Source organism: Melopsittacus undulatus, chromosome 2, assembly GCF_012275295.1.
Source record: "Melopsittacus undulatus isolate bMelUnd1 chromosome 2, bMelUnd1.mat.Z, whole genome shotgun sequence".
NCBI classification, from domain to species: domain Eukaryota; kingdom Metazoa; phylum Chordata; class Aves; order Psittaciformes; family Psittaculidae; genus Melopsittacus; species Melopsittacus undulatus.
This window is the reverse complement of record NC_047528.1, coordinates 58,687,871-58,705,055: the sequence shown is the minus strand read 5'-3', so window position 1 is coordinate 58,705,055 and position 17,185 is coordinate 58,687,871. Positions and strand designations below refer to the sequence as shown.

General features: G+C 40.0%; 1 protein-coding gene across 1 annotated transcript in view; it reads right to left on the bottom strand.

Annotated features, from left to right (window-relative positions):
* Positions 1–17,185, bottom strand: part of COL4A2 (collagen type IV alpha 2 chain) — a 140,894-nt gene that overhangs the window by 91,712 nt on the left and 31,997 nt on the right. Inside the window, exon 4 of the mRNA XM_031045558.2 lies at positions 9,523–9,603. Coding sequence (XP_030901418.2) covers positions 9,523–9,603 — 81 coding nt within the window. The remainder of the gene's footprint in view (positions 1–9,522; positions 9,604–17,185) is intronic.

The following is a 17,185-nucleotide window of genomic DNA, read 5'->3' as shown; positions in this document are numbered from 1 at the left end:
ATGAGGGAAAAATAATTTTTGGTCAATGTGTATTTTGCTTGATTTGAAAGAAAGATTCCATTTGAGTTTATTTTACACTTTAAACATTGTTTATGGTATTCTGAATATTTACAAATGAAAATGTGACTTTGGTGTGAAAATTTAATTGCATTCATGCATATATTCAAACAAACCACTCTGCTTCTTCTTACATAGTTTGCATTTCTCATTTGAAAAAAATTCTGAGGAAAACCTTTCACCGACTCTTCCCACACCTCAGATTTTGCGTAGAATGAATATATGGAAGCAGGATTCATTGCTTCTTGCTCATGGGAAAGTTATCTAACCTCCGTCCACCAGTTCAAAAAGATCTCTGATGTTGATTAAACATGTATAAACAGAGCTAAAAGAAAAAGGAAACATGCATGCTTCACTCAAAAAATGTCAGGACAAATGTACTGAAGAGCAGCAATTAGCAACCAGCATGAGTACCCCACTACATAGCTGACTGATAGTCAGTGTATCCCAGGTTAAGCAATCTTCACTAAATAAAATGTTAGGTCATAAACTAGTCAGTAAGTTTCAGACTGACTCAAATTCAAGTTCTGTCAAGCAAACCTGTACCCTGCCTGACTTCAGTAGCTAACTCTGAAGATTATGGGCCTGTTCACTGCTAACAGCTCATTAAATTAAACCTTTAGCCTGAGATTTAGATGCCAGTGGAATAATATCAAGACTTCAGAGATCTGTGTATGCTGTCAAGACCTTCTAAGGCAGTGTTTTGAAAGTATAAATGTAAACAGAAGTGTGCATTTAAAACTGTACCCTCGAACACGTGTAAAAGGAAACTGTACTCTTGTAACTGAAAGCAGAATTTAGCTTCACAGTTAAACACTTTTGTATGGTAACACTCCTCCTGTCTTTTGTAGTCACCAGTAAACTGCTCTCCAGTATTACTCTGACTAGAGAAATGAGGAAAATTGAATCTTAATGTACCATACTAGACTTGATTACAGTATTGAAAAAAAGTAGGTTGCCTTCTTGTTCATGCATAATGCTTATTTGTATTATAGGTATTTTGCTTGTAAATCTGCTGTCATTACAAATACCTCCCCTCTGAGGGCAGCTCCTCTTCCTGGAAATTTCCAGAGACTTAACCTTGGCCTATAAAGCAATGTGAAGTTTTGAAGCATCATTTTTTGGTACTTCATATCCATCCTAGTGCGGAATCTGACCATACTTCAGAAGACACATGAGTAAGTTCACTCACAAGCAAACACTGGGGAGCAAATAGGACATTTTTCAAACCATTTTTATCTTGGGAATGAAAGAACAAAAAGACAAAGACAAGCAAGGGCAGGCCACTGCAAGGCACGTAAGCTTTATGAATTTTTTCTTGCATGATCACTGGGGTTTCTTCTGGTGGTGAGTTCATATTTAGGTGTTTGCTGAGTGGCTTCCCGGAGTGGATGAAGTGGCAAGGTGATTCCTTGATCTTTACTATGTAGGAGCTTGCACAACAGAGGAGCTTACATCAGCCTGTATATAGAAGCTTAGGTCAGCTTGCCTTCTCCTCAAGACCCCTAAGCACATCTCAGTGAGGCCAGATCTTCCTTGTTGCTACTTAGCTTAACATGGGTAGAGCAGGGAAAGGGAAAAGCAATCCCAATCCCTTTCAACTGAGAAGTTAGACTAAGAGCTAACAAATTGTAAGCTCAGGATGCAGGCAGATGCTGAGCAACAGAGAAGAAACCACTCTTCTGCAGAGAGTGAAAAGTCTGTTTTTACTGATCTATAGAAACATAGAATAGCTTGTGTTGGAAGGGACCTTAAAGACTATCTAGTTCCAACTGCCCTACCATGGGTAGGGACACCTTCCACTGGCTGCTCAAAGTCCTGTCCAACCTGGCCTCAAACACTTCCCCGAACACTTCCTCGAGCACAGGGATGGGGCAGCCACAGCTTCTCTTGGCGACCCTGACTGGAGCTTGTGGCAGAGAATGGACAAAATTTGTAAGTGCTTCTATGGCAATGCTTGAGATCTAAAACCCAAGGTTACAGAACTGTACTAATCAGCAACAAATGACAATCCTGATATAACAGGCTTCTCATGCTGGTGAAATGAGAAAAATCAGTGGCACAGAGTTGCTACGCTGTCTCATTTACAATGGATGACAGAAAATACAGATACAGCCAGAGCAGTGGCACAGCATGTGAAGATTAAACCAAAGTGTAACAGAAAAAAATACTGGGGGAAATGGGAAGCATTAGGGAATCCTTGTGAGGGGAAATAACAGAAATGTATGATTTGGTTTATATTTAGGATTTCCCTGTTAAAGACACTGATCACAAATACTCAGTGAAATTAGAGAAGTTGCAAAACTAGGACAGGTAGCAATACTGGCAAATTCCAACTACCAGAGTATTGTTAGGCACAACACCTCCTCCCCATGAGATAAGGAAATAAAACTTTCCATACAGCAACTGGCCATTTAGTGGTGAGCTCTGGAACCCATAATAAAGGTTGCAGCTCTGGTTTTAGTCTTGAATGGTGCACAGGACCTGCTTCAAGAGGTACTAGTGGGAGAACTGCTCTGTAAGAGCTTCACAATATAACTGAACTTAATGCCCTAGTGGGATGGAGTAAGCCGAATAAATATATCATACAGATATCTAATTCAAGAAGGGAAATATATAAAAATCACAAAAATAGTAAAAACCTAAAAAAAGCAGTCCAAAAGGCAAGAAGCCTAAAGCAACCTGGAGGATTTTCAAAAATACTGTATTAAAAGCCCTGGTAAACTGTGTGTCACATATCAAAAAGAAAGTAAAACACTTCAATAAAAACCCTGCATAGCTCATAAAAAAGCTAAGGAGGCTATTATAGGGAAAAAGGTTAGCATTTAAAAAATTGCTGAAATGAACAATGGCAACTAGGATGGCTAAAAAAGAATGAGAATATTTTGCAGAAGATCATCAAGATGATAGCAAAAAGTTGTATAAAGAAAAGCAAGAAGCCATCAAGGGAAATAGTAGTACCAGATGATGCCAAAGGCTTATAAGGGGCACTTTGGGATGATAAAGCCATAGCAGAGAAATTTATTGACTTCTTTGCATAGGTCTTAACTGCTGAAGGTGTTTGAGAGGGTCCCAAATCCAAGCTATTCTTTGACCCAGATTAATTTCAGGTAAATATAAAAGTACAGAATCATAGAACAGAACCACAGAATAGTTAGGGTTGTAAAGGACGTTAAGATCATCTAGTTCCAACCCTTCCTGCCATGGGCAGGGACACCTCACACTAAACCATATCACCCAAGGCTCTGTCCAACCTGGCCTTGAAAAAGCATTAGATAAAATATAAATATATACATGAAATATAAAAGTAGTAGATAAAATATGCAAGGCAGGTGACATTCGCCTGTGAATTCTGAAGGAAGTCAGGTGTGAACCTGCAGAGTTGCTGGTCAAGGTGTTTAACCCATTATTACAAGCTGCCACTGCATCAGCGGGCAGCTGCTAACCAAGCTCCCATGTGGAAAAGAGAATCAAGAGGAGACCCTGTATATTATGAGACAGTTTATCTGACTTTCCTGCTTGGAAAAGTTACAGTCTGCCTTAAAGAATACAATAACTGAGCACAAGGATAAGCATGGTAAAGCAGGCCCCAGTGACAGTAATGTATTTGGATTTTCAAAATGGTTTTGACAAAATACTTCATCAAAGCTTTTTAAAATAAATTCCCTTAGGGTTGCAAGAGAGGTGCTGTTATGGACTGAAGGCTGTTAAAGGTAGGAAGAACAGTGCTTGATGGTCACATTTCAAAACGAAGACGAAACAGGAGTGGGTCCTCTAAGACATGGGTGCTGGAACTGGTTTCAGCAAAGACTTCAACAGTGATCAGAAGGCACTGAACTGTGAAAAATCCAAGTCTATACATGATACTAACCTCTCTTAGATTGTTAAATGTGATGTTGGTAATGGAGGATGGAGAGATCTAGTGATCTCCCATGCTGAAAGATCCAGAAGAACACCACCAAACTGGGTGGGCAGATAAGCTTCAGTGTTGAGGGGCATCAGGAATGGTATTGAGGAGAAAACAGAGAATGTCAAGTTGCTGCTAAGCAAGACCTTGGTGCACCCATAGTCCTGTGTGCTGTGTACTGTTCTGGTCTCTCACAGAAGAGAGAGAAAAATAAGGGGACTAAGGCTTGGAGTGTTGCCTTCAGAAGATAAAAGAACCTAAAAAGGCTGCCACTCTTCCTTTTGGATATGAAAAAGCTAAGAGGGAATATGACTGAGATTTACAAAATTAGGGAAACAGTTAATGAGGTAAATGCTGAGCTGCTCTTCCCAAATCTTACAGTACTAGAAATAGCGTGTACTTGACGAAATCGGAGGAAGATTGAATTAGAACAGGTTGGACGGTGATCTTACATTATTTGAGTAGTCAACACTTTGTGTCACTGGAGGTTGTGAACACATACACTTAACAACAGCTTCAAAAATGAATTAAGACAACTTCAGGAAGAAACAAAGATACTGAAGGAACGTACAAGTAGGGTGATCTTGGGTATAAAGGAAATGGACTGCACGAAGTTGCCAGATCTCTGTTCTCCCTGTAAATAGCATCTCCTACTGCTACTGTTGGGGAGACAGTAGTGAAATAGATGAATTACTGATCTAATTTGAGAAGACCCTTCCTATGTTCTTATTTTGTAAAAACAGTAAAGTATCAGATTTCATCAGCTATATCAACTTACACTAACAAAGAGTTACAAAGGAGCTACTCCCATTATACCAGCTTAGAAGCCAGTTAATTGTGATGTTCAAGAATTACACTAACTGTTGATAAAATAATTTTATTGGATTTAAACATTCTCCTAAAATATAAAAATGCAATTGACTTAAGAACATTTTAAGTGCTGTATTTTGTTTATTGTTTGTTTGGTTTGTTTTAGTTTTTTTTTTTTAATTATGAAGAAAAACTTCTTCTAGATCTATCCCATATGTTAAGTTTTAAACTTGCATGGAAAATGCTCATAAGTAAAGATCAGACACTGGACTTCACAATTCTACAGCACTCACAAGCAGATGGAAAAGCTTACCCTTGGCCACCTCATTAGTGTAAGCAATGGAACAGATATCTGTAATGGAATTATAACGAACCCTCATGTTGGTCTTGGTTAAAAAGAAATGTTTAGGCATTCCCCAATAGTGGCCTTTGTGGAGGGACTTGAAGCTGTCTTTTCATTTCACAGTTTGCATTATTCCAGACCCTTGCAAAAACAATGGCTAAGCGGCTCAAGCACTGTTAGATGCTTGACTCAGACAGAAAGTACAAAGCCAGATTTCAACAGAGTGCATTTTCTCACTCTATAGAAAGATCAAAAAGATTTCTACTCACTTCCACTTTCTACAATGCTTTCTAGGTTGATTATGAAGTGAAGCTGATTATGAACTTCAATAGGTCAAACAGTTGGCCATTGTACTGGAAGGAGTTACCGTTTCCTACATAAGTGCATTAATGTTTAACAAATTCTAAGAGTGCATATATTGTACCATGCCCAAGATATGGTTTGCAAAGAACTGTAAATCTCAACATTTTAGGAGCTGCAAAAAGCCAAACAAAAAAAACCCCAAAAACCAACACCCCAAACCAAACCAAACCAAACCAAAAGCAAACAACCCCCCAAACGTAAAATAGAGGAGAAAGAAAGAAACCAAAACAAGAAGGTTTTAGTTTGTTGGGATTTTTCTTTTTCCTTTAATTCAGGGTGTCCATTTCATTCAAAGCAAGATTTCAACAACATATCAGTGCTTCCCTTTTCTCCTTTCTCTTTTACCCAGGCACCTGGGTACTCCTTACAGTATTTTCTCCACATACAGCTTAGGGAGAGGTTGTCTGCTGTCATAGAAGAACAACTTAGAAGAAGTTGTCTTAGGAGAAAATGAGAAGATGAGTCTGTCTAATCTTAGGGAGAAGATGAGTCTGTTGTCTTTCCATGTTTTCTTGTCATGTAGATCTGAACACTCCTTTAGGAGCTTCACTTCTCGATAGAACTTGGCTGAGCTTTTTACCAGCTGTGAGAAGGGGAGATGAGGGTGAGGCTGGGCCCCTAGCTTGACTCCTGCAGCCCCAGCTCCAACCACCTGCCTAGTTGCAAGGTACTGTTAAATGGACTGGATATTTGTATCCAGCTAACAGTAAATAGCACCTCAGTTAAAGTAAAATAACGAGGCTGCAGTGAAAAAAAACCCCAAAGACTAGAATGCCATTAGACACTAGAAAAGACACAGGTTATGGAAGAAGTTCCTTTTACTTTTCTTCCTCTGAAGGTGTGAACTGAAAATTGAGACAGGAGGTGGAAACTTCAAAGGGATTGGTTGTGTGGGGCCCAGGAAAGACATTCCTTAGAGAAACTTCCCCGAACAACAGCTCAGCATTTGCTGTGAACTATGAAAACTATGTTTATACATGGTTATCAGCAATATCCCATGATTCTCTGAACATTTTAATTTTACCTGTTTTCCTCCTGGGAATGAGCAGAACATGCCTTTTCATGGGTGTCCTCACAGCCCTGGGAGCAGCTCTGATGAGAGGCAGGAGGTTGCAGGTTAGCTGCTGCCTTTGCCTTGCTACAGCAGCTCCCCCAGCGCTACAGGAGGCAGATGAAGCTCCTGCTGTTTCATCTTCCTGTCCCCACTGGGTTTCATTGAGCTGTGTCTGAGCCTAGGAAAAGCTGCAGGGCTGAGCTCACACAGTGTTTCCAGTAGGCCTGCTAGACACATGCTCTAATTCATTCTAGGTGGCCTTTTGTCCCTAAAACCTGCCTGCTTGAAAAAGGATTCAACTTTCCTGTGCCTTCGTGCCTAACCTTATCAGTCCGAAGCCCACAGCAGTGTAGACAGAAGCTCAGGGCTTCCAATTGTCCTGCATCTGGATACCTGGCACAAACTACCAAAGCTTGGCTGAATCTTCATGCATCTCCACAGTGCCTCTGCCTCTAGCACAGATCCCCCAGAAGATATCAGTGGGCATATTTTGTAAAGAACACATTTTTAAAAACAAAAGCCATTGGATTAAGACAACAAATAAAGAGAAGCATCTTTATTTAAATATCTTTATTATCTTAAATAAAGCCTCTATTTAAATGCTGTACTTTCAGACTGTAACTGAAACAATAGAAAATGAAGTAGAAGCACATATAAATAAAAAGTAGGTGTCTTCAGACCTTTTCTATTTTCATAGTTTGCAACTGTATTTACCGCTCCAATGAATTTACTTCATTCAACAGCTTCTGATATGCATTCAGTAGCAGCAATCCAAAGAAAGTGTTTTTGTTTGCCTGGTTCTGAGAGGATATCCAGGAGATGGTGGGGCTGACAGCTGAATGCAGACCCTCATGGTGCTGCTCCCACACTAGCTCCAGATGCCCTGCAAGTGACAGCTCTGTTGCACCTAAGAGTCAATTGCACAAGCAGGCTCTGACAGAGTGCTTCAGGCACTCCTACAAGTGCAAACATGCAATATGTCTATTGTGCATGTAATGAGTCACTTTGAACAGCAAATGAGTGTCATGCAGAGATTTTGTAGGACATTTTGTAGAAACAAATATTCCCATTGAGGATTAGCATGAGACCAGAAGCAAGACCAACACTGTTCCTTAAACCAGATGTTTAACAGAGGTTGTGACATCTGAAGAGATGAGCAGACACAAAATACATGCAGTGTATGCTGACTCAGAATGAGGCGTATCATTTCAGAGTTAAAATATGATTTTTGAAGTGTTTTAAAATTCTTTACATCACTTTCCCCAATACTCCTTCACATCTTGCACAATTAACCACAAGTAACAAAACATAATTTATCTTTTGTAACATCCTCATTTTCTCCTTTTTAGTGCCTATTTAAAGGGAAGCCAATGTGATTACTTACTGGGGTTACTTACTTCCCTGGGATAACTCAAAGAGTGAGAGTGGTGAGCAAGTACATAAAATCTGCCTTTATCTTCCAATCTAGATACTAAGCAACTCACTGGGAGCTTCTCATCAGTGGCACCTGCCTGGTTCTCTACTCTGGTAACGTAGCGTTTTTAGCTTTTCTTAACTATGCATTTACTTTTGTTTAGCTATGTCTTTTGTCCTGTAGACTTGGCAGCTTGAAACTAAAAGTTATTCAGTCAATAAGGAATGTGAAAAATATTTCACTCACGGAAGCTGTAGTTTTCCAACAAGTGTTTTCACAAACGCTAACAAGCACATCCGTGCTTTGCTTTTAGAAGCCAAAAAACTGACACTGAAAATGCATAGCAATGTCATGCTCGAAGCCATTTCATACAGCATCAGCTTGTGACTTTCAGAGCCCTTGGAGGGAAGCGGCAGGAGGCATTCGCCAAACTTCATGTGTGGGATGAGGAGGGTAAGGCAGTAACAGCTGGAGAGAGCCTCACTGGAAGCTGTCTCAGGGGAGGACTTGCTTGTCCTTAGCTTCACGAGTTTGCCATTAGCTTAATGTAACGGAAAGCAGACCATGAGAGGATCATGATGGATGGGAGTATCACCATTACAGTACTTATGGCATGGTAACCCCAGGATCATCTGACTTCCATGGAGACAATGGGACTTCTACTGTAAACAAGAATGTTCCTCTTCTCCCACCTACACTGTGACTTTCTTACTACCTCTTTCTCCACTCAGACATAGAGTCAAGCTTGAGGAATGCAATGGGAACAGGACCTGATGTTTCGTTGCATGGAGGGAAGGCAGAGAACTAAAGAATCTTAAGAGGTTTATGACAGCAAAACAAGCATATGACCTGCCACCACAACTCTTGCCTGACCTATTCTTAGAGATGGGTGGATGAAAAAGGCTGAGTCACTGTCTCAGCTGCAGAAGACCAAGCTGTGCAGAAGCCTGCCAGCCAGGGCTCCAAGCCATACAGGATAAGGAACTGCCCTATTTCTTGGAGTTCTTTGCAGCAGGTGGCTAAATCTCTCCACCCCATATCTCTTCCTCTGCCTCATTCCTCACTATTCCCCAAAACAAAGAACAGACTATCAGCAACAGTCTAATGTCAGTAGTCCCAAGCAGTTCCCTTCGAGCAGAGATTTCAGGTTTCATAGGCCTGGCTCCCTTTTGCTTTAATGGAAATCACATGTATGTGATAGCTTTTTGTGAGATGCCATTTTGTTAGAAAGACTTCAAGAACATTGCTGAGTGATTTTGTCCATATTCATTTAGCACTGTCACAAAATCCAGTGATGCTGTAGAACATAACATCCCCAAAATTCTGATCTGATCAGCTTGTCATGACTATTAGGTCCCTTGGCCCTGATCTTTGAGAGAAGAACCTGCTATATTTCATAACATTGCATTTCTTCAAATCTACAAGCTCTTGAGGAAGATGAAACAACAGTAACTTTTTCCTAAAAAAAGAATAATTGTTTGAATATCCCTAGCAGACTGATGCAAGTCCACCTTTATCAAACAACATTGAACACTGAACATCAAGAATGTTTTACAGGAAAAAATGTTACTTACACGGCTTCCTTTTTCAGGGAAACACTGACATCCTCCACTGCAGTCTCTGCCTCCACATGGTCCTGTGTAAGTCTTTCCACCCTGTAAACCAGAACACACATAAAATGAAAGTTAAAAGATATCAGCCACAATACCTGGCACGGCACATTAAGCTTTGATTAACAGGCTTGCTGGAAACTTGCCCAAGCAAAGACCAGGATCAGATCTGTGACTTACAGTTGAAACTTCTTTAATCTCTGCTTAGAAGCAGCCATGAGTGGCTTTCCAGTTTTCTGGAGATCAGCATCAAGAAATATAATGTTACTGTATTAATTTCCCTTCACATTTTCAAAACATTGCAGCTCCATGCTGAGCAGTATCTCACACATCTTTTTGACACATGCAACAGATATTGTATCACAGAAGTGCAGCTGCTTGGATTCTTCAGGGACAAGGACTAAGTCCTAGGTCACAATGCAGCACATCCTTCTATGCATGCTCTAAATCGTTGCTATACTTTAAAATATTTATGGGTGGACATATAGGAAGATGTAAGTATCAGGTTCAAAATCATAAGCCAAACTCCTGCTCTTTCCTCTTCAATGACTGTCTGTTCTAGAGGCACCTAAAACTTGCTGGGAACCAACCACTGTGGCCTAGAAGTCAGACATAGATTAAGTAGATGGCTGCAGTTACATCTCTCCTGCTTGTCCAGAACCACCTTGGGCTGGGCTGAAAATATATGGGTCACAAAATATGCACCATTCTGTGTAAATCTTTGGATGGTCTTCAACAGGCAGGCCAGCTCTGATTACACCTAGCACACTGCCTGCATGAGATGCAGCAGCCACAGTCACTCTTGTTCAGAAACCTGAACAGCAGAGATGCTGGGCATGCTGTGGTGTGACTTTTATAACTGTAACTTAAGCATTAGGAACACTGTGAAGACAAGCCTGAAGCCCACCTAAGCCCAGGGTTTTGAAAACCTGGAAGTGCCCCATCAGCCTAGTAAGCAAACTGGGAAAAGAGGAAGGGTTTTCTTGTTGCTATTTCTAAGCCTGGTTTGCCCCACAGCAGTTAACGGAGCCAGAAAAAAAAGAGAGAAGGATATCTTGGAGGCACAGCCCCTCAGTCAGGGTGGCTGCTAATTTTCATGTGCACTGGTCCTTAGATAAAACTTCAAGGCACTCCAACTGTAGGATACAGGTTTTATCTGGCTTGCTCCACTACTGGATGGAAGAACCCTGAATCCTTTGTTGTGCTGTGGCAGGAACAAATGGTCCCTTCACCCTTCCTGCCCTTTCATAGCTTGAGCTGGAAGGGAGGTGACAGTGGTATAAACAAGCCCCAAAACAAGATGGGTGCTCTATGCTGTTGCTTAAATAGGCTCTGATGTTGTTCCTGCCTGTAGCCCTGACTCTAGGACCTAAAACAGAGAAGGACCAACACTGCCATGCTTAGCATTTTTCACATGCCTCTTAGCAATCCCCTACTCAGCAACTGGGGTTGTTGGGTCACATTTCTCAGGTATCCACTCCTGCCGCTACACTACTGAGAACCTGAAAACAGTTCAGAGCTTTGGATTTCTCCCTGGGAATCAAACGAATAAAAGGTATGGAGCAGGTATCAGGCATTGCCTAAATTCTTCTTTGGTCATATTTGCACAACAGACTCTGTATTACTGCTATAAGAAGCAGTAATACAAAGTTCCCAAGGTAAGCTCTTATGCTTGTCATGAGAGGGTTAATGTCTGTATCTGAACTATTTTATATATCAAAATACTTCAGTTTCAGCTTTATATTTAATTCTCACATTTAACACTGGGCTTTTCAAATTGATAAAAGACGTCCACAGACTGAAACCACGGCCCAAGCTATTTAAAGGTTAGGTGTGTGATTCAGAAAATTATTTCATGGATGTAACAGTGTTCTACATCATGCTATGAACTCTTCTTTATGTTTAGGCTATTGTTTAGAGGAAATCATAAACCAAGACAGTCTTATAACCTCTAGCAGCTCGTGCAGGTTGGTCCATTTTTTAGTTATATATTTGGATGGTCACAAACTCACTATCTCTCTCTTATGTTTTGGTGTTTTTTTTCTCATTAACCTATTTGCAGATGAAACATGCCTCTCCGTGAGTATCCTTCATTTCACAGTTTCCCTCTAAGTTCTTTTTCAGAAATTAAGGATAGTTCTATTAATTTTTATGGATTCCATGCAGATGTAAGACCTGTGTGAACATATACCTCTGCAGGATACATGTCTTGATAAAGCAACACTGTCTTAAGTAATGCTGCCATTAGTAAGAATCAATTCTGATCTTTTAGAGATCTGTTTTTTGGTTGGAGCTGTAACAGCCTAACAGTCACAGACTGATAGATACAGTAATTTTACCATATGAGTTGTCAATTATACTTACTGAGAAAACAACAGGGAGAACAATAAGTTTATTTCTTTATTAATTAGCAGAGTGACTCTAAATTTGGTAAACTGTTGCTAAGGAGAACATAGAGTGTGAGTTGGAACTATGGCAAGATTATTTGTGTACTCGGGTAGGAAAAAAAAAGGAGGTTGCTAATGCATATTTCAACTGGAATAAGTTCAAGGTCTATTGTTTGTGTACTATCCACCATCCAACATTCTAATTTGTATGCCATAACAATACCGGCAGCTAATGTGGGGACACAATTGTTTTCTTCCACAATTTTAGGAAGTTTTTTTTTTTTTATTTTCTCATTTTATGTCCTTTTAAGCACATAGATTCTTCAGATAATCAAGAGAAAAATCTGGAAGATTCCAAAGGTAGGGAACATAATGGGAAAACATTTGAGACCAGCACTAATATGTCTCTTCTGGACTATACTTGGGCTCTCGTTATTGCCTAATTTCCACTTTTTTACTTTTTGACTGCTAGTGAGATGACCCTGGGAGCTTTTAGTCACATGTAGCATTTTCTACTTTATTATCTATGAAAGTTTATAACTCCCTGAAGGCAGATCATTGCACTGCCATTTAGTCTGACATTACTGGGAAGTTACACTATAAAACATTATGGTTTAAAAGTTTGTTTATGGTAAATAAAGAACTCTATTAAGAATTTTTCTAAAACTTTGTCAAAACCAATTATACACATAGGCTTACAACTGAGATGAAGGGAAATCACATGGACATGTATCAGTCAGTAATCAGAATGCAGAAAGTCCAGTTTAAAATTTAGTGATGGACAATGTAGTTGTAAAGCACCAAAACTATGTATGCCCAGAGGAAAACAAATTTCTGGGAACGTAACACCAATTGTGACAACCAAATGTGGCTCTTTTGATATAAGATGGGTGCCTAGACTACTGTTTTGATCAATGGGGAGAACAACCAGTCCTAGGATACAATTCACCCCATCCTGATACTGGCACCTAAACTGATGAACTGCACCCTTCACAGATAGCACCTACTACTTTCTTTGAAAATTAAGAGGTGGGTGGAGGTGACTAGCTTACATGCAGACATCCATGCCCTGTATAAGTCTGAGGACAGTGAGGTGAATCTCCTGATTTGATCAACATGGAGTTAAATGGTGAAAAGCTTAAAGAAGTTTTTACAGCAGAATGGCATTCTAAGAATTGTGCAACAAAGCTGGAAGACTGGCAATAGTCCCCAGTTCTGAAGTTGTTTATTGAGGAAACATTCAATTCCAGGTCTTGGTCATGTTTTGGATGATCCCAAATTCCATTAATCTCAAAAAAGTCTAGAATCTAGGAATAGTCTAGAAATGGGGTTTATATAATCTAATTTAAAATTTCTGCAATATAGGAACAACATCTGGCTGCTATTACAGACCATCCAGAGAGTCTCATCAGGTCTATTTTAAATGTCTGAGCTGAACCTCATCCTAGAAGGGTGAGTAGATTAGAAAGGTAGTCTTGGGTAACTGGTTGAGATGTGTTTAATGTTCAGCTTCACATGAGAGGGATTCTATGCTAAGTGTCCAAATCTCATCCATAAAGCAAGTTATGGCCTCTGATGAGAACACTGAGTGTCAGAGAATCAAACACATACCTATGGCTGGGAAAGCTGTAACCAGCAGCCTGCAGATGAGGGTGGAATGGATGGAAAAAGGGAATAAGGAAAGCAATAAATGAAAAAGGGAGAAGAAGAGTTTTCCCAACTCTCTTTTTACTATCATTAAAGAACATTGCTGGAAAGAATATAAAATTGATGGTTCAGGGAATGTGAATACTACTTAAACACAAGTAAGAGAAAACATGTAAGTGCCATGTATGTTTGTAAAGCTTGTATATTTTTCTAGTGTAAATAGTGCCTCATTTTCATTTATATGAAATTGCAAGCATAAAATATGAGTGGTCCCAACATTAAATCTTTTTTTGCCCTCTTGCTTCCTCTTTTTTTTTGTCACCAAACAGTATTATTTATGTGCTTACACATCTTCAGCTAACAAAGGACAACTTAAATGCAGTTTCCTTGAGCCAAACTCTTGAAAAACTCAAAAACATATATGCCGCTATCGTTAAACTTTTTCCCACATTAATGATTTATTACTGATCTCGGCCACATCTGTGTAATCGTTATCTCTGTGTGCCTATTCCAAGTACCTTCACTTCAAGGGTTGATATTCTGACAAAGAACAAAGGCAACCAGAGGACAGATGTCAAAGTTCTATGAGTACAGAAAGCCCAGGAAATATAAGCCACTTCCTTACATACAGCTCAAAAAATTAGGAAAATTATAATGAAAATATTGCAACCTGGAATCAAAAGACTCTGCACACTGACATCTTCTTTGATAAAGTTTTATATGTTGCAGTTGTACATTAACTTCTGTCCTGACAAGCCCCATTGTGTTCTTTCCATCAATCACAGTGGCTCCTCCAAGCCAGCTAAGCTTCACCAAATGAAGTTTTAGAAGGCCTGTGAGCCTGCTGAAAAGCTGAACTATGACCATGGGTGCTGACATACCGCATGCCTCTATGGTGTGGCAATGAGCAGCATGTTTGGACGACTCACGTGAGACTTCAGCCTGGAAGTCCTGAGGGGATTCCTGGCATGCCTGCAAGGCAGCCCTCTATGTCACCGCCAGGGAGAACCAGAATGGCCCACACCTCCGGTACAACCCTCTGTTTCCACGTCTGACCTTCAGCTGTCGAAACTCACATTAGTTTCAAATTTGGTTTATACGGCCCTGACTTACAAACATTAATTTTCTGCTTCCTTTGGAAGAAAAGAGAAAACAATAAAGGAGCATGACAGGGTACTCCTGCTGTTGATGACCCAGACAGAAAACAACTTCATTGGTTACAAATGCAACTGAACAGTTGCATTTGCTCAAAACCAGCATTTTACTCTTTAAAGAGCTGAAAACATTTGTTGCCTGGATGCCAAACTTATTTCTCTAGAAACACGTATAAACAACCATTCAAAACAAGCATGGAGAATGCTGTCAGTGGGGGATGCCTGGACTGCCCAGTGTCAGGCTTGGTCTGGAAAATGCTCTGTCCTCAGAGTTACAATGCCAAAGAAGGAAACAGTCATCTGAAACTGCCTGCTCACAATCCAGTAGCTACTAGTGCACCAGACAGTAAAACCACTGTGAAGACCTTAATTGGTGAGGGAAAGGATTAATTGGCACATTCAGAGAGGAAGGAAAAGATGGGGGTGTGGATCCTCTCTCCAACTGTTCTGAGAATTAGTTCGCTAAGAAATAATTCTTTCTTTCATACTTGAATGGGAGCCAGAACCTTTCTAGACTGGATGCATGGCAACTGGAATAATTTAGTGCGTGACCTCAACATCATATGAATGTTTGCACTTCCCACCAGAACAAGGGGGAGCCATACAGTTACACATCCTTCGCTGAAAAAAAAAACCCAAAAAAACTGGAGAAGGAAATCGTTCCCAGGAGGAACACGAAGAGATTTACCATCAGCCACACTAAGAAAGCCGGTCTCCTGACAACTACCTAATGTAGTCTTCCTGATGAAGTAAGGAGAGTGATGCTTGCTGCTATCCATTATGATTGGTATGGAGTTTCATATGCCACCTCCCTCTTATAATGGAATGCATAGAGAAAACTGGGAGGCAAACAAGCAAATAAGCAAGTTGCTTCAGTTTGAGTCTTGATGGGCATGGAAACATCAACAGAGGAGGAGTATCCAAAAGCAGCACTGCTCCCAGGGACTGGGATGCCTGTGCTCAGTGTTTGAGGTGAGGGAAGGAAGGACAAGAGAATACAGTCTCTGATGCTGAGAAGACCCCAACAGACACAAACTTGTCTTCTCAAGTGTGTCTCAGCAAGTATGTTGAAGCCAACAATGGGAAACATGAATTCTGTACCTCTCAGAAGTGAAGCTATAAAAGACTTTCCTCTTATGGGCTGGCTTGTGGCTCTTGATTATATTAACTTTCTAGCACACAGCCTTACATAGTTTCATTTCAAAGTGAAACTTCACAGCTCTACATCTTTACTTTATTTGAGGTACTATTTATCATCCTCTCTTTAAATTAAAATGTTCCCTTGTTGCAGTGTCAAGACATTGCCTTGTAACAACTGCAGAAGTCAGACAAGATATAGTGTGAATGTACTCTTCACATTTTCATAAAAGCATATCTAATTTTGTGGATTTCATCCACACACATGTTGACCCAGCATACCAGATGGGAGCCAGAAGGAGCTGCTGTTATATAGTAGGAATTAGAAAAAGAAAAAAGGAAAAAAAAAAAGGAAGGAAGAAAAAAGTAAGGTTTTTAAGAGGCTCAGTCAGATAGTAAATCTTAAAAGCTGCCTAAATATACAATACAGATATTTGAATAACTGTCCAGGGCTCTTGCCTACTTGCCCAACTTGAGGTTATGTGCAAACAGTACACTTCTGAGCAAGCAGTGTATGCCATGACAGGTTTCTGTCAAGAAGTCAGTGAATGGGGATCTCATATTTTATGGATAATGAAGCTGGATTCAGCTGCTTTTTGCCTTTTCTGTCACAGAGATAATTATATGCTATCCTAGGAAAGGGATTAAAATACAAAATGGGAAAATCCAGTTAAAACTTTTTGAAATGTAAAAGAATAAAAATAGTTACCCCTAGAGAAAAAAATATCACTCCTACTTATTTTTGAAGAATCTGTAATGCCACAGGAAAGGGCATCCTAAAAACCAGCCACAGGTCTCTGCATGAATATGCTGTAGCTCTAGGAGCTGCTGAAGGAGGTTTAGGATGCAGAGGGCTTTTCCAGAACAAAATTTCATCCAGAAGAGGATGAACAATATCCTCTGGCACTTCCGTAACTGAGACAGGTGACTTAGCTACTTAAAGGAATGACAGTTTTTGTCTTAATAATCAACCAAAGTTTGAACATGCACCAGCAAGAGAGAGGTGATGCTGCAGGCAAACTAAGCTCTTTGAAGAGTGTGCAGCAATGGTTAAAAATATCTCTTACATCTTCCAAGGGGAAAAATGTTACATGGTCATCAACTGACACCTATGGCCCACAGTGATTGCAGAAGGACAATGAAAGTGTTGCTAATGAGCACCCCATTTTCAGTTTTACCAACTTAAAAATCAGGTTTGCTTGCAGAAAAAAATCCCCACAGATACAAGTATAGTAAGACTTTGAAGATGAAAATATATTAATAAGGGTAACCAAAGGTACACACATTAATTATTACTATTAG